General features: G+C 37.5%; 1 protein-coding gene and 1 non-coding gene across 2 annotated transcripts; both read right to left on the bottom strand.

Annotated features, from left to right (window-relative positions):
* Positions 1 to 368: 368 nt before the first annotated feature.
* Positions 369 to 25,880, bottom strand: ap1g1 (adaptor related protein complex 1 subunit gamma 1). Its single transcript, XM_069181151.1, has 23 exons — positions 25,781 to 25,880; positions 16,370 to 16,573; positions 15,804 to 15,928; positions 15,435 to 15,576; positions 14,846 to 14,942; positions 14,271 to 14,347; positions 12,570 to 12,665; positions 12,402 to 12,482; positions 12,195 to 12,293; positions 11,933 to 11,988; positions 11,330 to 11,443; positions 11,069 to 11,209; positions 9,714 to 9,768; positions 9,172 to 9,294; positions 9,000 to 9,089; positions 8,721 to 8,848; positions 8,235 to 8,339; positions 7,982 to 8,123; positions 7,275 to 7,401; positions 4,925 to 5,026; positions 4,199 to 4,359; positions 3,906 to 4,004; positions 369 to 3,411 (listed from the first exon to the last, which is right to left on the bottom strand). The coding sequence occupies exons 2-23, from the start codon at positions 16,568 to 16,570 to the stop codon at positions 3,310 to 3,312; spliced, it is 2,463 nt and encodes an 820-aa protein (XP_069037252.1). The 5' UTR covers positions 16,571 to 16,573; positions 25,781 to 25,880; the 3' UTR covers positions 369 to 3,309.
* On the bottom strand, positions 9,440 to 9,518 carry LOC138224391 (small nucleolar RNA SNORD71). Its single transcript, XR_011182872.1, has one exon. It is a non-coding gene; the product is annotated as a small nucleolar RNA SNORD71 (small nucleolar RNA).
* Positions 25,881 to 27,824: the final 1,944 nt, after the last annotated feature.

Below are 27,824 nucleotides of genomic sequence, written 5' to 3'. Positions count from 1 at the left end.
CATATCTTTGAAAAGAAATGGCTAAGTAACTGTTTTAATTTTAGCCAGATAAAAATTTACAAACATCTAAAATGACTAATTTGTTGAAAGATTTCAGTCTGTCCTTAAAAAAGGAAAAATATGGTTTATCCATTACATAACCCCAAACTGAACAAAGTCTTCAAAAATTCAATGAAAAGGAGTAAATTAGTAACTATCCTTCTAAGGTTTATTAAATATCTGTATATAATTAATTTCTTCCTAGCTATTCATAACTGGGTCTTGAATTGGATATTTTAGCATTTTTACAATTATATACAATATACAGGCAGCAGATGCTATATTGTTTTGTAATGTACATGAAAACAGGGAAAGCCAAACAATTTGACTATTACGTAAATAACTAGATTTATTTTAGTCCATTTCAAACAATACACTACACGTGTATGTTGACAGAATAAAACTGATCTTTAGAAAACTGATCTGAAAAGGGGTGGTGGGCAATTGAGGTGATCAATATATACAGAAAAGCCTTGATTGCATTAAGTTGTTCAGTCTAAAAATAATCCCTAAAAGCACGTCATACATCTCTTGTTCCATATACACATGGCATTGCTACAGAAGATTTTATTTTCAAAAGCTAGATCTTATTTGATTTGGTCACGAAAAGTTAGCAGTTAATATAGAACAATAATGCAAAAGCAAAATATTTCTACACAATAAATCAATGCTGGTAGCTTCACAAACAGTGTAACAGAAAAACTCAGTAGCACAATCAATAGTATTCAATTTATGTAAATGAATGCCCCCCGACATCCCAAAAGTTGTTTCATGGTCCTGTTATGCTCGTCATAATCAAGGTATGCCTTACAATTCTTAAACAGAAGCCCCAAAAAAACATGTGAGGTATTTAGTTGATGATGTTTGTTTGCAAGAGCTAAGAAAACACATTGCAATTTGGAGCACTACATGTACCTTGGAACCTAATGTACCAAAAAGGGACAACATATCCACCATTTAAAATCAGGTTTCACTTTCAGTCATAAAAGTCAGCTTTTTTAAAAAAATCACTTTTAACCGGTAAATATTGAATTTATCTCCTACTGTGAGTTGATAAATCCTTCAACTTCCCAGCATTGTTCCTAAGCTAACTAAACTGATAGGAGTTACCTCAAAATCTGTACTCAACAGCAATTACTTAAGTTATCTTTTCAGTCCCTCAAAGGCAGAAATTTTAGACATGTACATATAACCAAGGTATTACATATCTAGATTTACGGAAAGCAGGGAAAGATTGGTCAAATCTTTGATATAAAAAGGCACATTGCTTTGATATCAGGCATTATTTGCAGGACATGTCTTGTCCTCAGTGACGTTTGACAAGACGAAACAAAAGTTCTCAAACAACTATGCTATTGGAAGGGTACATGAAAAAGTGCTGAAACAAAAGGCTTCCTTTTAGAAAATTTTAAAATCACAAGCCACAATGACAAAAAGTAAACACATAAAAACAGAAGAAACAGTACTACGTGCATAGCATTACATTCAAAATTATTTCCCATCTATATGTACAAACATTAAGTCAATGGCTATGCGAATACAGAAAAAATTAAGACTTTCTGGATGAAGACAAAAACAAACCTTAGTCGTTGCTGTTAAACTGCATACTGGTGTATTTGTGAACATACTTATTAACATGAGTCAGGAGAATCTTGATCTTCCATTCTGTTTTAGAATAGAATGGAAGATAAAGATTCATTATGAGGCCCAATGTACATTCTGCAAAGAAAAACAATTGAACATAAAAAAGCCTTTAAGATCACTGCAATGAACAGTAAAAGCACCTTTAAACCGCTCAAACCTTAGCAATAACTTTACTGCCTTGCTCCTCCCCTCTATCAACTAAAAATACATAACGTGGCAAATCACTGGGCAAAGCAGTCAAGCTTTTCATGTGTAATCTGAGAAAGTCTTATCCTTCAAAGAAAAAATTAACTTTGGAAAAAAAAATATTTTTCATTATTAGTCATAGAAAACCAAAGGGAAGCAAAATGTGATGTTAAATAGGGTTTATAAGGTGGAAAATTGCGTTAATGGGGATGTGGCTTTTTAAAATATATCTTACCAATGTATCATTCTTGTGAATTATGAGTATTTAAAAAATGATCTGACTGATTGGATAAAGTGATTGCAATACCTTAATCATGATAACCCACTGCATTACACACAATCGTGTCACAAAAACATTAGGTTTGCTTCTTGCAATGCATGACGGAAAGAACAAAAAAATGTTACAATTTGATAACTGCTTCTCTCATATTTCATTTTTTTGGCTCCCTCTTAAATCTGCTTCTGGTTATCCTACAGGCTTTCCCACCCTGTTTTACCCAACAAAAACTGATGTAACATTCACATTCCTCCTTCTTTAAGATTTAAATACCACAATAGCTCAAATGATGATACTCTTCCAACAAACAGCTCTTGAACCTCAAAGACATCCCTAAAAAATCTTCATCCTGAAAATACTTTAGACTGGCAACCTCAAGACAAGCTTCACAGTCAGTCAGCAAAATTAACAGAAGAAAAATTTAGTTGTTGGATTCTAGAGCAATCAGACTTAATATGAAACACCAAGTATTGGGACCATATAGCTGGTAACCTTTATTATAGAAAATAAGTTAATTTGTTTAGACACCAAACTGGAAAATGATGAAATATCACTACACTCCATATATTTATTTTTTGGAGCCCAATCATACATTGTACTTTCTTAATTCTGTATGGTGCACAGATAACAGAGCTGATTAAAGTGCAAACTTCTTATACTTTAAGTTGCATTTCATGTAGAGCTGTAAAAAATGCAAAACAAATGAATGTTTCAAAATATCCCCAACAGCTTACAATTACAGATTCAGATAAAAACATAAAAATTAACCTGGACAACTGCTCACATTGAAAAACACCTTCCACCTATGGTGCACCTTTAAGAAGAGTGAATTTTCCAAAAGGGCAAAAAGGAGGCAGAGCTGAAACCCAAGGGGAAGTACCAGAAGAAGAGTTTTGTGTGCGTGTGAACAGAAAGGCAATGGAAGTAGTGGCTATTGCAAGCAGACATCGTCAGAGACTGAGGTGAAACCAATTTAAAAGTTAGTAATGGATATGTTTTCAGACATTTTCGTCGCTATCATCATCAGCATTTTGTGTCCAAAAGATTCCATTGGTTCCCTGCGCAACCCCAGGGTAGCAGTCTGCAGTGATGTTACGAGGGATCAGTTGGGGAAGCTTCCCAGAATTCCCCTGGAAGGGCCTAAAGAGCAGAGAGGCGTGTCATCACTGCCAAGTCTGGGGGGGGAAGTTGTTGACCTCTGCCAGGTCTTGGACAGAAGACCCTTTATGGGTGTAAGTCAGCTTGATCCTCATTCGCAGTTGTTGCTGTGAAATCAAAAAGAAAAGCCCAGGTTTTTTTAATCAGCCACTTCCAAAAATTAGAGCTCAAGAGAATTGTCATCGTCTCCCAAAACCACTGAGAATAAACTTGTACTGCATCAGTTACATCCGAACATTGATTGTGATTGTTAACAAACATTTACATAGTTAAAGGTAAAAGCAAGAAAAGATACCCACGTAAATTACCTGACAAGAACATTTCTAAAATTATTCTGCAAGTCCTCGGATACTTGGAAAAGGCAACTGCCGTGTTCAAGCCATTCTGGAATGACTCAGCTTTTGTTTAAAAAATATTACTAAAACTCATAAAATTTACATTATACATCATTCAATGGTGTAGAAGGTAAGGGTCACACGCATATGTAATCATGATTGCACTGTGAACAATCATAACATTAAAGAGTTACAGCCACTGGCTGACTGAACTGCATCACCAGGCCTTTAGAAAAAATTCTGTGGTTACTGGCAAGATAAGTTACCTTCTGTGGATTGAGTACTTTGATGACCTGTGTGACTGTTCCTGTGTTCAGTGGAGGGACTATATTACTGCTAGGAGAGAGGAGCTGCAGCTGGAACGTCTAACAAACAGAAGTGTCGTTAATATCTTCAAGCACATTTTAAACACGCTTCAAGAGTCCAAAAACCACATTTAACAAACTCAAATACAATTTAGTAGACAAAATATACAGAAACTATCCATCACATATTGTATACAAATCAATCACACACAACATCAGTGCACACTGCATTAATAAAAACATAAAAAACATACCTTTGGTACTGCAGCCTGAAATACAAAATCTGTCATGTCTGCCTCAGTGGAGTTGGAGGCGTGTATAGTAATAACTGCTATATTTGGATTTGTGTTGGACCTTTCAAATGTGAATTCTATCTTCAGCCCATTTTTATTGTATGCTGTCATGGGAGGAATACCTACGCAGAAAAGAAATTCTTTAAATAAAATGCACCAAGACTTGAAAAAAGAACATCAATTTAATATCAAACCTCAACTACAGTATAGTGCTTTCTGTTTTGATGCAAAAAAAAAATTAAATTACTAAGGTGTTATCAAAACACCCACACCTGCAAAAAAATAACTCCCACTGGACACTTTACATTGATGTTGACAGATGACAGTTCTATTCGGTCTTTCACTGATATTACTTTAATGGCAGTGCAGCTATTCAACAACTGGCATACTTCTTCAAAGGCATACTTCTGAGACAGAACCTAGGCATTACTGTTAATCTTATAAGATGTATTCCAGATTTTCAATATTTAAGGCTACAATATTTATTTAATTCCCTGGGTGGTCAGTACGGTTCATAGTTCTTAGAAGTGCCACATAGGCCTTCACTTTTCTGTCTATAGTTCCATCTTTACAGACAACTTTAAAATAAGAACATTTATGCAAACGCAACTGTGTGAAAGCAGCATGTATACATGTGTAGCTTTCCAAATAATACAGTAAGGTTAGCCTGCTGGAGGATATTCTCACCTGCAGCAATGTCATTAAAAAGTGGTTGTGATGATAGCCCATCCAGTAAGAAGGGAGGCTGGGACATGGAGATGGGAGGGACAGGTGCAGGGGCTGGACCACCTTGTTTGAGGAAGGGAAAGGATTTTAGGAAAAAAGTGTAAAATGCATGCATGAAACAATTCCTGAAGTCTTTCCACTTATCTATACATAAGAGGACAGACTCTTGAATAACCTTAAATCCAGTAACCTGTATCAAATGGATCTTTCTTCAGAAAACCGTTACTCTACTCTAAACTGATAGAGAATAGACCTTTAGATGATCAAATTATTTTGATTTTTTTTATAACGCTTTCAAGAAGATGCAAACATTGTCACTTGCATAACTCTTCTATTTCATTTCTTAAATTGACATAAATGAGGTCAAGTATAATAAGGACCAGAACGGGTCAATTGCTCTAAATTCCTTAACTGGAGGGCGTTTCATCCTAAACCATTTTTAAACCACTTAAAGCTAACCAGATGCTCCCATGAAGTTCAAAATCGAAGTCACCCAAAAGAGGTAATGCTAAAGGACTTTAGGTCTCCAAATTATTTCACCATTGGAATTACTACCTACAAAAGAAGCAGGTCCTTGCAACACATCCAAAGAAAAATCTACACACCAGGTAATTAAGAGAATGCTATGTGCAGGTAGTGGATTAAAAAAATGAAACACCAATGTACAGTCAACAAAGAGAACACTGGGCCACCACATGTAGCCAGTACAGTATGTGTCATGGCATAAGGACTGCTAGGGTCTGGAATTGTGCAAGAGGGATGAATCCCCGTTCTTCAATTAAAGAGTCAATCTGCTCACACCTGGTTAATGGGGGTGGGATATGCTATCTCAGGCATTGATCCAGAATATCACATAAATGCTCAATTGGGTTCAGATCGGATTACTGAGAGGCTAACTTCAATCGGCATGTTGATAAAACCAATGGGCGACCACATAAGCTCTACAGATGAAGGCATTATCATCTTGGAAGACACCCCCCCCCCAGCAGGAAAAAAAACGCTGCAACATGGGTTAAAGATGATCGTACAGTACCATTAAACAGCAATTAGCCTTCTAACCTTTGACCTTGGCTTCTAACAGAATGAATTAACCCAAGCCACGCCATGCAAATGCACCCCACAACAGTATAGAATGTCTGTAGAGTTCTGTAAACTGGCACCACATGTGCCCTCATCTATTTAGTACAAAACAGGATAGAGGACAATTCATCTCACCAGATCATATTTCTAAACAGCTCAGCAGGCCTGTGCTCACGTCCCCTGTACTACCTGTACTGACAGAGCAGTCCGTGCACCACAGCTTCACTGTGGTATTCCACTCAATTTGAATTGGCCAATTGTGCCCAAGGACAAAGTTTACAATCAATCTATAGCTGCTACCCTGTTTTGCCTTACACTTTAAAATCATGTAGAGATATCACAATCCTGGATATCACAGCCTCTGTTAGTTTTTGCTAATGATGATATCTGAGTTTCAAACTAACATCAATTTGGACACTGTTGTTTGCGGAGAGATCAGCAAGTTGGTCTCTGAAGCTTCAACAAACACCTCTTTTAAACTGACATCTCCTCTTACTGCTATGCTAACCATAACTACAGGCCACTACTTCAGCATTTCTATACATGACCCATAACATGCTTGGATGGTTTTGTTTTTGCTTAATCAATGCATGAGCCACACCTATGTAGAACAACCTGCATTCAATATACGTAGTGTCCCTTCATTTACCCATGTACATCCATATTTTTGGCAACTACCTGTATCTGCCATCTTAAATCCCAATGCCTGGAAAAGGTGCAATGTGCAATGATAAAGATACTGGCTAGACTCCTTGTCAGACCCCACCAAACATTCAGCTCCAACCATTGGCTATTCAACCATTGGCTAACCAGTAAGATCAAGGTGTCTTGATGGCTTTTATATCCTTATAATAATAATAATGTTTCTTAATTAGCCCTATACAATTTCTCGCGTTAGGAATTAGTCTTTTCGCATACCCCAGCTTTTTTCTCCATGGAGACACAGACACACAGACAGGGAGAAAAGCTTGGGGTCAGAGCGCAGGGTCTGTCATTGTACGGTGCCCCTGGGGCAGTTAGGGTTAAGGGCCTTGCTCAGGGGCCCAACGGAGTAGGATTCCTCTGCCGGCCACGGGATTTGAACCAACCTTCCAGTCACAGGCGCAGATCCTTAGCCACAGAGCCACCGCTCCTTCCCAGCACATAAGCTGCTGTACTTATTTTAAGTGGTCAAGGACAACTAAACACCAGACAAAATAATGACAAGGTCCAGAGAGGCAATTCAACCTACCTGATAGAGAGAGATCACCCAAAAGATCCAGTAGTTCACCACCAGCTGAGGCAGGCTTTGGGGGTGGAACAGTCTGGATCACAGGCACTACGTCACTCCCTCCAAGGAGGTCCAATAAATCATTAGCCTAAAAAATTGAAAAATAAATTATATGATCACACTGCTAGTGTTTTTAAAACCTTTACAGATTAAACTCTTTAAAAACACCTATCACGTTTACATACCTTTATCAGCATTTGTTCATAGGAACTTAATATTATAATAAATTAAAAAACGCATTTGTAAAACTAGATTGCAACAAAGTAATTCTGTTGCCCAAATAACTGAAAGCACCAGAATAATAAAAAACATTTTCTTGCCAGCAGGGGTCATAATTACACCAGAAAATGAAGCATCTGATGCAGCACATACATTTCAAATCCAATTTTACATTCAAGCAGCTCTACAGAAGACAACTTAGTCCAAGCAATTTTGATTAACTGATTCTGATGGGTTTCAGTTAAAAATACAAAGGCAAATTCAGGAAAAACTACATGGGAATACATCATCTAAACCTCCATAGGATGCACTACCTACAAAAGTAAATACTACCCATTCTGTGCAAATGTTCGTTACTTTACGTTAAATGTTCTCTCAATTCAATGAAATTTAAATACTGGGTGCTTCATTTAAGGAGATTAACAGAGGCTAACCTTTTCTGTTCCTACCTGGCTGCTTGACTGTGTGACGCTAGTTGTGTGCTTCAGGTCTAGTACAGAAGGCTCTGCCTCTCCGTTTGTCTGCAAAATCTCTGTTGGGCCATTGGTTGCTGTCTTCTCCATAATGGGCATGCGTTCCAGTAAGGCCGACCTGCATGGGGGGAAAAAAAACACCCATTATTTTATGGGCTTACCACCAGATTGCAACTGTTGGGTGAAGCTGTTACAAACTGCTTTACAGTCCTTTTTCAGTCAGACCCACCTCATGTGATCATATTTCTTGAAAAGTGCATTATATTCTACTGCCCGTTGTTGCAGCTCCACATCTATGCTGCTTCCATATATTGACACAACTTTCTTGATTCGGCTGAAAAACAGGACAAACCAATATTAGAACATCTGTTAGAGGACCATACTCAGTCCAGGGGTATAACTATCCCAACATTTTCATGAGGTGGAAGAGCACAGCTCGTTATAACAGATGTAGGCTAATAAAAAAATTTAAAAAAATAGTTTAATTCATTTATTTTCTCAAATGCCCTGGACATTCTAAGGCAGCTTTTCTTGTAATGTCACAGTAAACTATACATTATTATAATACAGTTTAAAGCTTTAAAGATTTATTAACCAACAAGGTGCGACTGTCTGTAATTTACTATTAAAATATATTAAGTATACTATATATAAGGACAAATTATAATGATTCTGTAAGAAATAAAAACAAAATACAATAGATTGGTGTATTTACTTCACACTGCTGGTGAACCTAGTAGATAGCTTCATGATGGCAGTGAGAGAATAACCTCTGGTCACAGGTGCCGACAAATTAGATACCAAGAGACCTTCTAAAACATCAAGAACTTCGTCTTCCGTAACCTAGAGGAGAAACGGAGGTGTGAACAGTATACTACATAAAATGATGGGTGAGGTTGGTCTTTTCCAGTTTTATTCTGCTTTAAAAATACGTCTTAAGCATGCAAATTATGCAAAATAAGTTGTGTGTAAAGTGTTTTAACACAATTCTTACTTGAATGGGTTCCTCTTCTTCACACTGTCCTGAAACAAGCAGATCTCCATATTCCCCTATACACCAGGAGGCCACTTGCACAAGAGGTTGCTGGATAATAAATAAATCAGAAAACTTCAGTACAGCTCTTCTAATTTTGTAACCTTTCTCTTTATATACACTCGTAGCTCACCTGTGAAATGTCTTCCAACAGTGCTTTGTAAAGCCTCTGCACGGTGTAGGCATGCATCTCCACACTATTTGTGATGAGCTGAATCAAGTTAGGCACTGCATCATCCCTTACATAGCTTCCAGCCTAAATATTAGAGAAGTCAATATTTCACTTCATGGCCAAGATGTTTAAAACAAATGCACACAATGCACAATGAACATTCAAGTTGCAAATTAACCTACTGAAACTGATAATTTGGAAGGTTCTAATTCTTAATCTCTTGACTCAAATGCTGTTGTCAGTGCTTAATGAGTCAACATCTATACTCAGTCGATGGATCACTCAAAGCTTTCATCACTCAACAGCAAATCAATCAACTAATCCTGCAATGCTAAAGCTGTCCAATAAAAACAGCAGCACTTTATCACCGTTTTTTAATCAGCTTATCAATCTTTAAAATGACACTGCCATTTTGTTTTTTTTTTCTTTAAATTAAATTTTTAAACTATGCAGGAGCACTAATGATATCACTAGTCAATATATGAAACACACAAAACTCATACCGTAGTAAGAACTCTCATAATAGTGTCAATGTGCCATCTTTTTGAGGGTGCATACCTGAAAAAAAAAAAGGATTAACCAGATCCACTCATATTAAGCTTCCTTTATTTCAGAAAAAAGAGCAAACTTTCAAAAAGAACTTTCTAACTGCATAAGAACCGTGACAAATGACAGGAACCTTATTTGGTTCAGGTATCCTGATCCAGGAACCTCATCCAGCTGTTTTGAGAAAAAGCAGGATATCAGTTTCAATCACATGTGTAGGGCTGTGCAGCATGTTCAATACTCCCACTACCCCCTGGGAACAGAAATGCCACCTGGCCTGATTTAGACATACTTCCAAAAAAGCTCCCAAGTGATCTCACATTCCTATTTCAGTGCTCATTTCATGTTTCCTTTCATTCTGAAGAAGTACAATTTGTAGACTTACTATTAATCTACAGTACGGATTTACTATTAACCAATTCTCAAACCAAACAATTATTTCCTTACTGCACGTAATTTGTAAATCTTTTATGAAGAACTTTATCAAAAGCCTTTCAAAAAAACAAATCAGATGCTTTACGTGCGTCAAATAGCGTTGTTGCTTTTTCAAAAGAACTCGAACAAGTTAGTTAACTAATCTAAACTATTTCCAATTATGTTATTTACATATAGGTGCCCCTCTAGTTTTGTTCTAATAATACTTTACATAACCTTTCATGTAATAAAAATGAAATGTCTGGGTGTGTTCAGCTTTATTACCATTACTGGGATTGGCAGCAATTCTCCAGTCCATGGGCACCCCTGCCTTTAGCAACTATTGAATGAATCAGTAGCTTACAGATAATATTTGTTTACCTGATTACAGCTGGTAAGATACCATCAGGCCCAGGGCTTTATTAATCTAAAGTGTTTCTAGTACCCAGGACACTTCCTCCTCTTTAATACTAAAACTTTGTCTTTCTGCTGCCTGAGGCATTTTCCTTTCTTCTTCCTTAGTGAACCCCTGAGTGAAATCTTCCTTTGTTACACCTGCCATTCCCTTTCTTTGTCCAGACATTTCCCATTGTTGTCCCGCATATCTTTTACTGTATCCTTAACGGTTCTTTGGATGTTATAGTACCAAGATAACTTTTATTAGCTTCCACTGCAATATCCCACTCAATTTCTTTTCTTGTCTAACATCCTTTTTTTACCTGTTGTTGCAAATCATTGTACTCTTTTTATTTACCTGTTTATTCTATTGTTTTTTTTTTAAAACATTTTATAAAGCTCTTTCTTTTCCCCATTGACTTGTTGAACCATATGGGTGACTGTCTTTAAGATGCAAATGTATCACTTATCTTTCTACTAACCTGTAAATAAAAACACTTACTTCTCTGCAGCAAGAAAAATTCCTGAAGCACAGTCTGCTTTGAATTCTGGATCACAAGAGTCCAGGAAGTACAGCAATTCCTTCATCATTCCACGAATGTTGTTCCCGTTAACCAGAGCAAAACTGAGCTCCATTGCACGTCTGTTTAAAGTTACAGATACAATTTTAATTCCAATTTCTCACATTTTGAATCCTTAAATTGACGATATACAATAATATTTGAAGTATTAGTAAATAAGATAACTTAAATGCTTCTCTTACCGCTTTATAGACACATCTAAATCCTTTAAACAATCCACAATGGTACTCCGATGCCTCTGTACAGCATTGTGGTCTGTTTGTACCGTCTTCAGTAGTGATGTCAATGCCACATATCTAGAAAAAAAGGGAATAAAACTTTACCTACAAGTCTCTCATAAAACCAGTACCTTCAGGAGTCCCAGAGTGCTTCAACCAGTGCAAAAACTGCCTCTTGAAATGCATGTGTCCTGGAATTCAATCATTGCGCAGTCACTGTATATTGTGAAATATAATCTGGATTCCCTATGCAGAATCACGCAAGTTAAGGTTTTGACTCAGGTTGATCACACTATTCTCTGCTTGCCACATACAGAAATCTCTGCCTGCAGAGTCTTACCAGTTGCCCATGTGCCATTGTCAGAGACATTATGCTATGTCATATGTCCTGTAAAATTCTATGTAGCTCAAACAGATTGACAGTAGGTGCTCTCCCCTGATGTTCCAGGGGTTGTAGGTGGGAGCTGATTAATGATTAATTCAACATTGGAGGAATATAAAAAAGGTAACTGAGAATCACACAGAGCCATATTACATAACAAATCTATAATAAAAACTATATCTTACCTAATATTTTTGTCATTATTTAGAAGAAAGCGTCCCAGGATGTTAATTGCTAAAACCTGTAGTGAAAAAAACATTTAAGCATTTATAGATGGAATGTTCTTTGCCTATCATTTGCTTAACAGCCTTTAGAGTCAGCAAGGTAAACTACTTTAACCCCATCTCCAAACTAAGTCACAATTTTTTTGAACCAATGCAGTTTGCAATTACAAATTTTGCTCTTTAGAGGGGCTACATTTTTAAATTTAAAAATGTATAAACTCACCCTTAACCCACTTTCAGATTTGATATCCATTATTGTTAGAACTGTTTCATAAAGAATTGCATTGCCTACATTTTTACTGGTCTCTGTGTTTGTTGCAACCTGAAAAATAAAAGTGTTGAAATGAAATAGTTATACAGACAATACATTTGTTTCCCTTGCAGAATCTAGTAAAAAAATGAGCACTAATGCCAACAACAAACAACTCACTTGTGCAAGAATGTCATTCATAGCTTCACTGGAATCATCATCATTCCTTCCTAGAATCCGGAGTAATCTCAAAATCCGCACCTGAACAAATGAAAATGCACATTCTTAAATCTCACATTTTTCTTCAAATTGCTCCGTTATCATATAAGGGTAGGGATAGTTCCATACCTGTAGAAATGGATCACTGATCCCAGATACGTCATGTTCTGGTGAATAACCGGACATGATGAGATTCTTAAGGATTCGAACGAGCTGTGGAACAAGCTAAAAAAAAACCAAAGAAAGGAAATAGTAAGGCTTTAGCTAAGGTACAGAAAAAAATCAACCAGTGTTGTGTTAAGACCTTGAGTTAATGTAAGTGATCAAAGAGAAACATGAAATGATTAGTGCTAGCGTCTCAGATCACTAACATTATCTATTTACTATGAAGATATTGTTCTGCTGCTACAATACCAGGTAAAACATAGCATAATCACTAGGAAACTGCTCTTTAACTTTAACTCTTTATACTCTGAAGTTTTCTTAAATTTATTTTCATTTAAAAACAATTTGTAATGGTTCGAAATTTCCCCTTTTACAAAAATCTTATTTACATTGTGTTTCTCATTTCTCTTCCGCCAAAATTGAACAAACTTTGTTCTCACCTCAACCTTAATTCAAATCCCAACTTAAATACTGATTAAAAAGTTTAACTTTACCCACTCCTGCGATATTTAATCTAATGGAACAAAAAACATCAGTTTACTCACACTGAAGTTAATTTTAAAGGTATTTGAAGAGTCATGAAGTGTTAGAATATTGCAGGATTTCTTTATTTAAAAATGTTTAAATAAATCATTAAACAAGACATTGAACTGAATAATACCTGAGAATTAAGACTCAACCACAACCTATTAAGTATTCTTTAGTTAGTTCTAATGCCAAATAAGTATAGTAGTCATTTTGGTTCTATGCTTCTTGACAACATTCGTGATGTTAGCAGCACCAACTTAGCACCAGACATTTGACTTCTCTAAATGATGATATAAATGAATTCGTATAAAGTACTATGATCTGATTAACAATGATAATTGGACAACAATAAAAATGCAGTTATTTTGCAACATAAAATCTTGTCATGACACAAAGGATAGAAGTGTAATATTTCCAAAATAATAAAATTACTTTGCACACAATAAACTGACTACATCTATGATGATGATGCAAAATGATCTCCTGGAGAGCATGCACCAGCTATGAACCATAATGTATTCTTACCTTCTCATTCTAACACAATGCAGGAATTGAAACAGACAAATGACAGAAAAAATATGAAGTAGATGTTAGGAAGAGTTTTAAAGAATTCATTACTTCAGAGAAATCGAAGAAAGATTAGATTATGAATATGAAGTGTGGCATCACTGGCATAAAGTTACACGAAAATTCCAACCAGTTAAAGGAAAAAAAGTATTAATTTGATGTGCCAAATGAGGTGCACACCATTAAGCTGATATAAACAAAAAAAAACATTATACTGTATTTTTGAAAGGGGAAACTGTAAGGAAAGCAATTTTAAAAGGAAGCATTATGTAAAGATGGAATGCAAACATGATCTTCAAAACAAAGGAAGACGAAAAGTTTACATTTATTTTAAATTAATTCAATTTAGCTGTACAGATTTAAATAAACCGCTTAAAATATGAGAAGGAAATTGTACAGAACACCACAACCTGTAGACCAACATCCAGCTGGATATTATCCATGAATTTTGTCACAGTACATTTTTTTATCAAAGCTACCTTACGTTCATAAAATGGAAAAAAATATCAACAGGTTACTTATTTATGAACATAATGATGGTGATATATATGCATCAGCAGTGTTCCTTACTTTTCGGAAATGTGCTAGCATATCTGGGCTTCTTTCACACATTTCGGTGAGAAGAACTACTGATGTATGGAGAACACCTACAAAACGGGGAAAAAACGTCAATGTTTTATTATACTACTCTGCACTGTAACTGTAATAATGAGAAATCATACATATGGTATAGAAAATGTCCTTTGTGCAACTCAACATGTCATGGTACAGTAAAAGTCATTTTACTGTAATTCCTTTCCTGGGACGTTTACAAAAGTTTGCCTATATTGTTTGTACCATGTGTCTATGCATTTTGCCAGGCAAGATGATGTATAGATCTTATAGGTGCTATCTTTTGCAAAAACAACTCCTCTTTGTACATCTCCAGCTGCATATCCTTCATTTGTAATTTCTGCATTCTTTATTGTTAATGATATCGTTATCAACTACTTTTCAAACATAATGATTATGAATATCCTTCCTTCACTTGTTAATGTTTAAAAGATAGAAGATAAAATTCATAACAACAATAGCATCTAGCCAACATATTCAAATCCATTTCTTATCAATATGGCACCAGATTTATGCCACCCAGGATTTCTTACCATGGTTTTTCTCGCTTAGTAGGTTTTTCGTTGCTGGGAGGAACATCTCCATCAGTTCGGGAACCTTCCTGATAACATGAACTGCACACAATGCGGCCTAAAGATAAATTTCAAACATCATAAAAAAAGAAATTTGGATATTTAATTACAAATATCTGTTTTCATCCTACTTCGACATGGTAAATAGAAAATCTCAGAATTTCAACTACAACAGAATTCAAAAGCTCCAGGCGAAACTGCCAGGCAGCAGCAAGTGTGAACTAGTGGTTTGGAAACTCAGAGGGCAAGGGCCACTTCTATTAAACATTCAGCTATGCAACACTATTACAAAAAACAGGCAGATGAAAGTGATGTTTAAGGCTACACTGCAGAATTTTCAAATCGTCTCATCAGCAACACGTTTTATTAATTTTCTATCCTAAATATTAAATTAGACTACTATGAAATATGTACTTCTTAATCTAGTGGCAATTTAGCTGGTTACCTCAGAAAATCGGCATTAATGGAACCTAACTGAGCACTACATATGGTATAATGACTTGACTGCAAAGCACATTACACTGAAGTGACTAATGCAAATAAAAGGTACCTTTTTTCTCAGGTAGGAATTTGATGTTTTGAGTAGCTTTTCCACTTCTCCTGCTAGATCTCTGCACATTTCTGATGAGCCCATGCAACCTAGAGTACACAATGCCAACCCCTGGACATACTGTGTGCTGTGGTTCAGATCACTGAAAAATGGAGGAGGAAAAAAAAAGTTAGTAAGGCTCGCTTAGAGACATTAAATTTATTACTACTTCCTGTTAACTGAGTTAACTAACAGTTAATTAGCTGAGTAACATTTGAGAATTAAAGCTGCTATGCCTATATGCAATACTACATTTGTATCTTTGCTGCTGCAAATCACTTCAGATAGCCATGATTCCAAAACAAATATACTTTAAAATATCAGTCTTACTTTTTAATGCAATTTGTCATTAATAGATGGACATCTTGTCTCTCATCCAGTAGTAACATGGCTCCCAAGTACCCTATTCGCTTGTCTGTAAACTTCTGCGATGCAATCAATTTCAGGCACTCCAACTGAAAAATACATTAAATAAAATTGAACAGGAATTGAACTACTTAGTTAAAAAAATAGAATTAATTTTCCAAAATTGATACTAAAAGATCTTATAAAACCCCAAAATAAAATCAGGCACAATGGCACTGTGATGGAAGCTACCACCTCATTCAGCTTGGGGATGATGTCTGTGTGGAGTATACATGTTCTTTGCTTATGTGTGGGTTTCCACTGAGTGCTTCAATTTCCTCCCATCTACCAAAAAGATGCAGGTTAGGAGAACAGGCTACTTGAAAAATAATGTACCTTTTTCGGGAATGGGGTTTCACAAGAGAAATCCATACTTGGGGAACTGCTCTCAGTGTAAACTATGAGATTTTACAAATAATCATGCAAAGGCAAATGGCCTCTTCACATTTGTGTCCTTTTTGATTAAAAACCCAAGGGTTCAAATACTTTACCTGTCCAAAGTGTGCTGGGTACCCCAGCATGTGCATATAGAGTAGCTTAGCAACATTTCTACAGCGGTATGTGTTGTCTTCTTCTCTGAAGGATGATCTAATAGCAGCACATTCTTTCTGGATCATTTCCCGTTCCTCTGCCTGGGTCCGAGCTGTCCGGATGGTCCGGATGAGCTCCCGCAGTCTGATCGGAGCTGGCATCCTCTGAAACAAAAACGCACATTTGATTGAATTGCACCAAATAGAGGCAATCGTGACATAGAACACACTGACAGTAGTATTTACATTTATCAAGCATAGACTTAAAAAAACAATACAAAAGCTCCCTGTAGCATGAGGCCTGTAATACTTTTCAGAAAGACTCTTCTTAGGAGAACACTTAAGATAGATTTCTGAGATTTCTCAAGCTTCTCATTTCCAGTTTTGCTAACACTAGAAATAATGTTCACACTTTCACGATATTTTATCATCAGATATTCCTGAAAAGCTCAGGATCTCTGTACCAACAAAAAGAAAAGCTGCAATTTCTATATGGATTTGTTCAAGCTACATAACAAAAGTGCATAAACAATTTCCTGCATTAAAACAAAGCTTTACGATATAAATGAGAGAATGAATGTTTCCAAAGCAGTTCTGCTTTAAAATATGTAATAGTTTAGCAATATAAACCTACATTTTATAACTCCTTTAGGGACATTGAATATTCGAAACTGATAAAAATGAATAATTTAAGAACATTGGGAACATAACCAAACTTAAACAGTGTATAAATTACCATACTATCAATGGCATTATACATGGTGGGTCTTAAAGAAGCTCTGCTAAAGAGATAAACACAAATCGATTGCAATTTTCTGTCAATTAAGAGAACCAAAACCAACAGTTTGAAGATCACACAACCTTTGAAGATTACACAAAGACAGGGCATGAGTAAATAACTAGGCTTAATAAGCCAGCAGTGACTACACTCTCCCCAGAGAGGAATACCATGATTCCAATTAAAAGGCCTTTAATGAAAAAAATAAACCTTACTTGCTCACAAAACAATTGCTTATTTGCCTCCAATTAACAAAACACTACAATACAATAAGACAACAGCCGTCTTCACAATTTTTGAAGAAAGGTTTCACAATTTGCAGTAACATATCGTGCAGGGTAGGACAGTGGTTAGCATGGATGCCTTGTAGCTCAGACCCGGGGTGCTATCTGCATGTAGATTGTACATTCTCCCTGTGATTGCATCACTTTTGTCCTGGTTCTCCAGTTACCTGATTCAGTCCAAAAACATACTGGCAGGTTAATTCACTTCCCGGAAAATTGAACTCGGTGTGGAATTGTGTGTCTCTGATACACTGGCATCACATCCAGGGTGTACTCCACCTTTCACCCATTGCTTGCTGGAATAGGCTCCAGCTCCCCAGTTTGCAACACTGAATTATATGAAACACTTAGAAAATAGATGGACGTGCATTGCTGCGCAAAGCTTTTCCATCAATGGACCTTAACTGGAAAGAGAAACATAGAAAGTACACACAACCTGAGCCAATTATCACTTATAGTAGGCATAGTAGATTCCATTCACACTACTTCAGGGTCAGGTCAGCCCAGGGCACCACTTGAAATTTAGGTAAGCATTTCATAATCGGGTTATGAATCTGCACAATCCTTAAAAAAAGCTAATACTGATATTTCTAGTGTAGCGGCAATGCTTGTTAATAAGACAGAATTAAGTGTTGCTGTGCTTTCCCAAATGAGGCCTCATCTCTCTGTTCATCTCTGTGGTGCAGCCACAGAGAAACTATTCACGCAGGTTGATTTAAGGTTTCCTTTGATAAGGGACAGCTCCCAAAGGGGGATGCACTTAGCTAAGCCTGGCTATCATGATCAATGGTCATCCATTGGCGCCTATCTGTCTAGGGAGTGCCAGATGGACATCTGGACTGCATTCCTAAGTGTCAGGAGTAAGTGACTCATATCTCACCTTGATCAACCAATTAGGGACTGGTAGGGCCGAGTAACCCACGTGGGACTCTAATGCCCATGGAACTTTCAGCCAATGAATGAGCTGAAGTTCCTCCAGGTAAAAACAGGCAACACAGAGGGCCCGAGAGACTTTTTCGGACTTTTCTAAAGGGAATTCAAAGGAGAATTCCAGGGCAGGACGGCCCAGGAGCAGAAGGCTCCCAAGGGCAGGACACTCTCGCAGCGCGCCTCCTGACCATCCCGAGACTCAGCCCGGACAACCACGGAACGGCCAGTGTGTCCGAGTGCCAGAACTTTCCTTTGTTCTAAGAGTCGAGAGCGGAAGTTGCCAGAGAGTAACCAGAGGATCCACCCGAGGTTAGCACCAGCAGCAGGCCTCGTGAACAGGTCAGAACTGTGGACAGCTGAATCACTATTCAGAACTAGCTCTTCATCAGGAACAAACTGGTCCTCTTCCTGACTTGCTGGGACTCACAGTCATCTTTTCTCCTGTGTGCAAACTTTGCTAGTTAAAGCCAAGACTAACTAGCCGGTCAGTGAGCATCAGCAGCGCACCGTCGCAAGCCGCACAGCACAGCCTGGCACCGAGCCAGAGAGCGCGGATTGGACAGCAACAGCCTGAAACTGTTTCTTTGTGCCCGCAGGAGATCTGAATCCCCAGAGATTGGATGAGTATTCAACTTCAATGCATTACAGCTCGAGAATTCAATTGTTATCCCAACCAGTTGATATCAATTTAATTCCTAAGAGTTATGTACTTGTTTTGAGTATCTAATGTAGAAGTTATAACCAAGTTCATTTACGAAACGGTCTTAATGAATGATATACTGAACGTATGCCCTCTTGATATATGTAACTCTTTGTAACTGACTGAATATATACCTTTTGTATTCTGATAACCCTCTCGATAAGATCTGTTAGGTTTACATGCATATTCTATGTATTAATAAATGTATCCTCGTGTATTTGTACCTGTGTGTGTGCGTTGTTTGAGTTATATCGCATGGTTGGATTCTAAAGCCATCAAAAGAATCAATTTTGTGATTTACTGCTACAATTAATAATTGTCCCAGTAAATGCCCAAACCCTACAGAACTGGTGCCTTCAGAGAGCTCACTACACTAGAAACAATAAAATTAAACAGCTGCTCCATCATCATCAGTGGTTGCATTAGCTTGTCTGTTTATGTGTCTATACTGGAATATAGAACATACATACCGGCTCCTAAAATCAGACAAACAGCCTCTTCTAATATCTTACATCCTATTCTATAACCAATCAATGGGAATCTGGATATTAACGCTAATCCGTTATTAGAAGAAAAAAGCAAGGCTAAGAAAGAATAATAATGGTCTATATAGATTAACAGGACTTTAAACATTCTTAAAAATCTGAACACCTGTTTAGATCCACGTTTTTCTACACATAAGCTTTTATACAAATGCGTAAGAACATTCTACCATTTTGCTTAACGAGCCACAGAGGTCTCTTCTACTGTGGAGAATTATGTATGATTAGATATCTTGCTTGCGGTTTTCTAAAATAAATGTCAACCGGTCAGTGATGTAGTCACAAATATGCATAGCAAAATCTCTTAGAAATCAAACTGTTGATCAACGTCTGGTTATCTCATTTTTCAAGAACAGCAAAAATGTCAAATGTTAGAATTATATCGCAATATGTTGTGTGACAATGCAGAACATGTTTAAACCGTTCACTTCAAAATACAGTTTTATTCCGGAAAAGACAAGTTTGCCCTCTCCAGGTGAGCAGGGAACAGGTGCCCCAAGTGAAGGAACTGAAGGACCTTGAGGGCAGAGGGGAACGCGAGACTGACCAGCGCATCTGTGCAGCAGCTGCAGTAATGTGGACACTGTAGCAGACTGCTGTCCTGAAGCGGAAGCCGAGTTTTCAGACAAAGCTTGCAGCTTTCTGGTCGATCTACTTTACGTACCCATTCTCACTTACGGCCACTAGCTTTTGAGCTGCGACTGAGACCGGGGGTTCAAGGGGCAGAACGGGGCTTCTCCATTGCTGCTGGGCTTACCCTGTTACTGAGCTAACAGCCGTCCCGAAGGACCTCGGAGGGGAGTGGGACAGCAGCCAGCTGACGTGACTTGGCCGTCTGCTGAAGAAGGCCAGGCGCCTCCCACTGGAGGTGGAGCAGGCAAGGTGGAGTGGGAAGAGGACCCAAGGCAGACCCAGAACGTGCTGAAGGGATTATATCTCTTAGCTGTTCCCGTTGAGAGATCCGGTAAGGTGAACAGGCCTGCCACATATGCAATAATAGCAACAAAAACTCTTCTGTCTCCAAAAGCAAATGACAAATTATTGATGGATTAGGATCATAAGAGTTCAAGCCACGATTTGAACAGAACTGGGCTATACTAAGGAGGACACCTGTTTCATGTGTGGGTTATGCAAGCCCCCATAAAACAAAGTGAATCCTTGTTGATAGTTCTGACCACAATCCCATTCATTTACTGAAAAACCCCATGGGCCATATCTCTGAAAACCCCTAAACTAGACTTTCCTGGTCAGACCAGATCACTTGGATTTCCTCTTCAATTTCAGCAAAGTGTTGTGACTTAAGATCACCTACTGCATGACCCATATTATGGCCAAATATTGACTGTTTTTGGCTCTAACATCTTACCAAGTTAGAAACTGCTGGCTGTGCACACTGAGAACAGGGAGCAACAGTGTACTGACTTAAGTCCAACATACCAACAGCCCATGTCTACTGTTCTCCTTATAAGTGGAGCATACTGGTTGCTTTCTGTATTTGTCTTAATTTTCACCATATTTTACAGTTAACAGGTTAAAGCACCTGTGCCCAATTAACAGAAGGCAATTTAATGCTTGGAACCATTTAAGTCACTGGGTTTATCATGGATGGGAGAACCAATAAATCAATGAAACCAAAAACATTTAATCACTATCCAAATATCTGTATCCTTTATTTGTCTAAAAATATATATAATGCAATGTTTCTTTTGATGGTCAGAATACAAACTTTATTTTAAACAAGGCATTAAGCTGCTGGACCTAGACTGAAGAACTTAGTAATTCAAGATCTGAAGAAGGTAAAACAACTCCATGTTTGCGGAAAGGATAGATACTGTTTATAGGAAGTAAGTCTCCAAGTACATTTCAATATTAATTTTCTTATGGCCTGTTCTATACGATAAAAAAATATTCCCTTCAGAGCAATAAACATTTCTTGCTTTTATCCTACTGCAATATCCAAGGCTCAATTGCTTTTGTATTTATTTGGCTCTTTTCATGCATTTTTGAATGATTCTTTCAAGAACAAGTACTCAGTCATATTGTTGCACTAACACAGTACTTCTGCAGAAATAATAATTCATGCTTCCTGTCCTTTCTGTCCAAACTTACATCGAATGCTCAACTCTTAAAACTCTGGGGTGGTGGAACATAAGAATATTTTAAAAATAACTGGTCTGACAACAATTTCCTGAATGATAATGAACATAATTTTAATATTCAAAAATGATCAGGAGTAGAACACTGCATACAATATACAGGACAACAGTTACCCACTGCTCATTTGGAAACATGTAAAAACTAAACAGCACCTTAAAGTGTTTGATGTTTCTGTTTTGTCTAAAAACTGAAACAATACAGATTATAGCATTCCACCAACAATACCCGAGATGAGAGGCAGTAACAAATTAAATGAAAAAAGAAAATTGCACAACACTTCCCAAGTGTTGCAACAATTAGAACAACCAAAAGCACAGCAATATCCATTTTTAATTACAACTGTTGCCCGACTTTGAAAGAAGGGTGATTTTTGGCTAAAGCTTCATGACCTAAGTAGCTCAACTTACTGTTGGCTCAGGAACGAGGGTACCTTAGGTGATGTCACCATGGGCTTCAGAAGGAAATATATCACCATCAAAAGGCAACAGTGAACAGTACTACAAACTCCACAATTGGGATATCTACATATTACTTCAAAGGCAAAACAAGCAAATAAATCCAGATCACTTGACTCCAAATTTAAACCTGGAGAACGGATGAAAAAAGACTGACAAATAGTTCTGGAAGATGTTATGTTGTTTTAACTTTAAAAAAAAATCACCAACTTGACTACAAAGTACACACACCCATAGTCTAAGAAATCAGCAAGAACATTAGTCACTCTTCAAACAACTTAGAATTCTTTTTAGAAGGGGTAGTAAAGGTATGAAGGTCCTGACTTTTTCTTATGCATTGTGCGTGCAGTATTTCCATAAGTACAAGAAAGAAAACATCTTAAGATTAAACGTCCTTTATGCTTGATGTACAAACGAAGACATTAAAATATCTTCTGTATAAGATCTTATACTACTTGAAAAATAATGGTCCCCCATTTTTATTATGAACCACAAATAAATCTAGATTGTTTTTTCACACATTAAATGCTTACACAGTCTGACTTCGAAATAACTGAGGAACATAAAGACAGGAAACAGAAAAAACCTGGAAGAAAGAAAAACAAAAAGTAGGACAAATATATTAAGAGTCTGTGAATACTTTGTATTGAAGGGAATATACAGTGCTTAGACTTAGGTTAGCCTGCTAATCCACACTATCATTCAGCTTTATCATTCTGCTGAGGATTTCTTCCAATTTAGCCGAAACCTACTGAATCTGGGCTGAAAAACGCAGCTGCAGTAGATTACAAACAGCCTATTCCAGAAAGACATTAAAAATCCAGCCCCTCAGCAAATTTCCTTATTTTTACTACAACAGTAAACATAAGGGAAATTACTGAAGGGCTGGAATTCAGGCCATGCAAATAAGACAGAAAGTAAACCTGCTTAACACTGCAAAGCGAGTAGTATAAAAGAACTAAGTGAATACACTGCATCTCACTATGAAATAATCACAAGATACTTTCTCAAACTACAAAAATATTATCTTAAGTATTTAATCTTTCACCTAGTTCAACAGTTTTTCTGTAATTAGTTGTTTAGTGATACAAGTTTTCAGAAACATCTGTCATGCGTCTTAAGGTGAACGTAAGCATTTAAACAGTCTGGTGGTGTTTTCCAAACATGTTGTCTTCTTCTCAAAGTATGATGTACATCTACTCTTTTTTTGCAATTTCTGTTGAAGAGTCTTTTGGTCATGTCACTACAGTCTGTCAGTTCTTCTTTTTATAATCAGTGTTCTTCTCATGATTTGCTTTACTACTGGTGTGCATTAACCACAGAACCCACTCCCTGGTCATCCAGTGTACAAGGCCCTTTAAATAGATAAGTTTTAACAAAATGTAATAAAAACAAATCTTTACTAGCAGCCCCCAAACATCAGTTATTCAGATTTATTTAGTTATTTAATTTTACATTCAATTAAAACATCAACTGTTTTAAAGTCTCCCCTTGTCTCAATGTAAAGTCCAACACTGTAAGGTCCAATATACACAGAACTCTTTCCTAAAAGCGTACACAGGCCTGTGATTAGCCGATCAATGACTAACACGTCTACCTAAATTCATAGCTATCAGTTAACCATTAAAAGGAAAATAAGAACTCGAGTGCTGCTGAAGTAAAATGATTAATTTGTTCCCTGCCTTAAATAAGTTAATTCTGTGAGCTCCTATATTCTACAAAAAAAAACAAAATGCAATTCCTCAGAATAACGGTAATTAAAATATAGAAAATGACTTTCCATTGAATAGCAAGATGCCCTATTGCTCGGTATTTCTAAGGGCATGTGTGGCACCCAATGAAATTTGACAAACCGCTTCCTTGTTTCATTTAATCCTACCCCTAGAATTGCTTGCCTGTACTGATAAAGTTTAGCACAAACTATTCTTACAGGAGTCATGTTGCTGTAAGATCAAAACACAAAATGAAATGACTTTAGGATGGAATTTTCACATTCTCAACATCCCAGGAAAGCACCAACACAAAAGACCAAACCTTTACTTCTTCTGGTATTGACAAAATCACAATTGAACATATTCAATTGCAATCAAAAGAACCACACTCAGCATTTATACGACCATGACAGAGTTTTTGCTATGACTCTCTTGGGCTTTTCTCTCCTGTTAATTGATCATATCCAAGCAGAAATAAAATCTGCTCACCAACCTACAGCATCTCAGTTGCCCTATAATGGAAATTTTAGTAGAGTACATTAGTGAGATATTATTTTAGAACAGTACATTAGTAGACCCAATACATACTTACATTAAATAACCCCTGAAACTCCACAAACGTATAAGCTGTACACATTAGACTCGAGTCTTTTCTGCTGTAAAATACTTGAATAGATCTGTTAAATACTTGAAAGCGTATTAATAGATCTGCTTTACAACATCGGATATAGAGGACATCATCAGAGGACACATGAAAAGCCAACGCTTAAATCTTGAGAAGAGAAGGCACTGCTTTACACAAAAGGTTGCAGGAGTCTGTAACATCGTCAAAGCCAACACCTTTGCCTCCTTCAAGAAACAGCTAGAGTTCCTCAAATCAAGTAGCTACTTGCCATCAAAATGTCCCGAATGGCACAGGACCGATGCAACACATCTATATATTTACCAATTGCCAGTGAATCGTCTTACTATACAGCTGTAACACCTGTTAAACTGTCAAGCTACCTTAAACTGTACATTTTAGAATGCAACATTTTTTAGAAACACGTTAGGGTTACTGTCTTAATTTGAATATACTTACGCCTTTAATGCTCGATATAGACGGCGTCGGCAGTACTATAAGTACCAACCGCTTAAGTCCATCTGTTCACCTGTACAATAGACTTCGAAAACCCAAAATAGCAGGGCTTGCTGCAGGTGCCACACAGATACTTTACACACAGCGAAACTTAACCATGAAGATTTGAGGAAATATCTCCTATTTGGAGCCAACTTCCCTAAGTGTGCCATATCCAAATTAGAATGCAGTGCGACTCCACTGCGGCCCTAATAAATTAGATATACATGTTTCATTTATTTCTTGTGGTAAGAGCGCAAGTCCTCATTTCCTTGTGTCCAGTCACTACACGGATAGCCTGCTAGGCCTGTCCGGGCTTGGCCTTAATCATAAGGGAGGGAGCCTGCTTTTCTCCACCGCTCGCCTGCTAAAATAGGCCTCTTCGCGGCATCGATTTTCAACAACGGCGGTGCTTCCCACTTCACCTTAAACGACCCGTTTCGCATACAATACTAATTGCACATCGCATATTACCTTCAGAATTTAACAAACACACCCTAACCCCAGAAACATCGCAAATCTAAGAAAAAAATGTCAGCACTCTTCCCGTGACCGACAACCCCCGGTGCAACCCCCCTAAAATATCAGACGTTATTTACCACATTACGAAATCGGTGTCAGACGAGGCTGCGGCACATATATTTTCCAAGTCTAATTTAATATTAAGGTGTCCCGTGTTCAGGTAGGCGATACTCACCGGCCGTAATGACACCAGAAAGAAACTGGAATCTTCTGTCTTTGCGACGGAGGGAGGAACAAACCTGACATTCAAAATGGCGGCTCTCCCGGCCTCAGCACCTACCGCAGGCGGATGGTTACATTGAATAATATCTCATATAAGCCTCAAGTTCGCGAACAAGACGCCATTCGGGCTCTCAAGGAGAGTACATATCTCCCATTTAAACTCACAGGACGTAGAGCCAACATGGCGTCCGAGGGCAGGGTATATTCCTTCGACTGGCTTCAGCTGACTTGAGGCAGGCAATACCAAGCGTTCATAAATGTGCAATACCGATAAATACAGATAAATGTCAATCATACCCTAAGTGAGATGTATTATACTGCTATGTCAGTTAGCTACAAGATTTTCAGAAATTAGGTTCGTGTTTTCCTTATGCTTGGGAAACGTGAAAGTTGACTGTTATACTATTAATTTGACAGTAAATTTCTAAAGTTCAGCCAGTGTTTTCTATTCATAATAAGGCTATTCTCAGGAAATAAAACTGTGTAATACTTGAGTTATCACGTTAACCAATCCGCAAAAAGAAATAAAAAGGTTTTAATAACCTTTATAAGTTATATGCTTTTAACTATGTCACCATGCAAAAAATCCCACTGAAATCTTAGGACAGAGATACATTTTGGTCAACACTGCAATTCATAATCTTTGGTTAATAAGAAAGCGAGGCCGAAAGCATGCCCACATATCTATTTTCTTTATGTGTAGGTAAAGCGGAGGAGTTATAAGTAAAGGTTGCAGCACAGGAGTAGGAGTAGTGCTGCGGTCCGGACTTCACCTCGTGGCAGTCAGTGATGACGTCATGATCTATGTCGTGTCACTAGTGAAGGGAGGCTCTTTGGCAAAGGAGGAACTGCCTCTACAGAAATGACCGAATTCCAATGTGATGTCAGGATTTACACACAGATTTGGAAATTGTACGTCCCAAGCTATTCTTGGGAATGCTGGCTGCGGTTCTGTCGAGGTGCATTCCTACTCGGCGAGAGTCTCGAAATGTACCCACTGTGTGTAGCTAGCTGATGTAAAAAAGAAAAACACCTTTCTCATTTTTGTATATAAGGAACATCATAGTCAGATGTTCGCACAGTATTATATAATATTCGCAGATATAACAGCAAAATGCAAGTATATTACAATAACGTATATTAAATTTCAGTATTCCACTTAACATTGCAAGCGCTCTCCTGGACCGTACAGACATGATCTTGCTCCATTTGTATAATAAGAATTATGCTTTCGTAACTTAAATAGTGCAAACTGTAGCAATGTTTTATATTTTTATTAAATTTCAGTGTGTTTTAAAACTGACCCCCCGCAATCCAACCATTTAAGCAGTACACACATTTTGCTTGATCAGGCAAGATCGATACGTAATCTTACTATTCTCCACTCAATCTGTATTACTCCTCAAGACAACTAACGGGCATCGTTTCTACGTAAAGGAAAGATAATAGTCTATTTCTCTTGTAATTGACAGAAAATCAACAGGTACTATAATATCGCTAACAACAACAACAATAATAATAATTCTAATAATTGCTTACACTTATATAGCGCTTTTCTGGATACTCCACTCAAAGCGCTTTAAAGGTAATGGGGACTCCCCTCCACCACCACCAATGTGCAGCATCCACTTGGATAATGCAAGGATGAATAACAAGGCATATTCTATCAACTGCTTGCAATTTTAAAAAATGTAGCTGTAGATTTATGTATATGTTAATCACAGTGCTGCTGTTGACATAGAGAACTCAAACCGAAGGGAAATCACAGCGCTATGCAGATAAATGTGAATCTGTACTCTGTACTCCCCCTTGTGGTGGCAGATGTGCCGAAGAAGAGTAAGGCTGGACATTGAAGTTGGCGGCGAACAGATCGCTGTTGCGAGTGGCACGGTGGCGCCGTGGTTCGCGTTGCTGCCTGGCAGCTTTGTGCTCTGGGTTCCAGTTCTGGGTGTGGGATGCTATCTCTGGAGCTTGTATATTCTCCTCCAATCCACTGC

Source organism: Lepisosteus oculatus, chromosome 20 (genome assembly GCF_040954835.1).
Source record: "Lepisosteus oculatus isolate fLepOcu1 chromosome 20, fLepOcu1.hap2, whole genome shotgun sequence".
Classification (NCBI taxonomy): Eukaryota; Metazoa; Chordata; class Actinopteri; order Semionotiformes; family Lepisosteidae; genus Lepisosteus; species Lepisosteus oculatus.
Note: the sequence above shows the minus strand (reverse complement) of the source record. Positions and strands in the feature narration are given on the sequence as shown.

Coding starts and splice junctions, on each gene's coding strand:
- ap1g1 (XM_069181151.1), bottom strand. CDS start 16,570: ATGCCAGCTCCGATCAGACTGCGGGAGCTCATCCGGACCATCCGGACA. Junction 11,989..12,194: donor AATCTGAAAGTGGGTTAAGG/GTGAGTTTATAC, acceptor TTTTCACTACAG/GTTTTAGCAATTAACATCCT. Junction 4,005..4,198: donor TTCAGGCTGCAGTACCAAAG/GTATGTTTTTTA, acceptor TCTGTTTGTTAG/ACGTTCCAGCTGCAGCTCCT.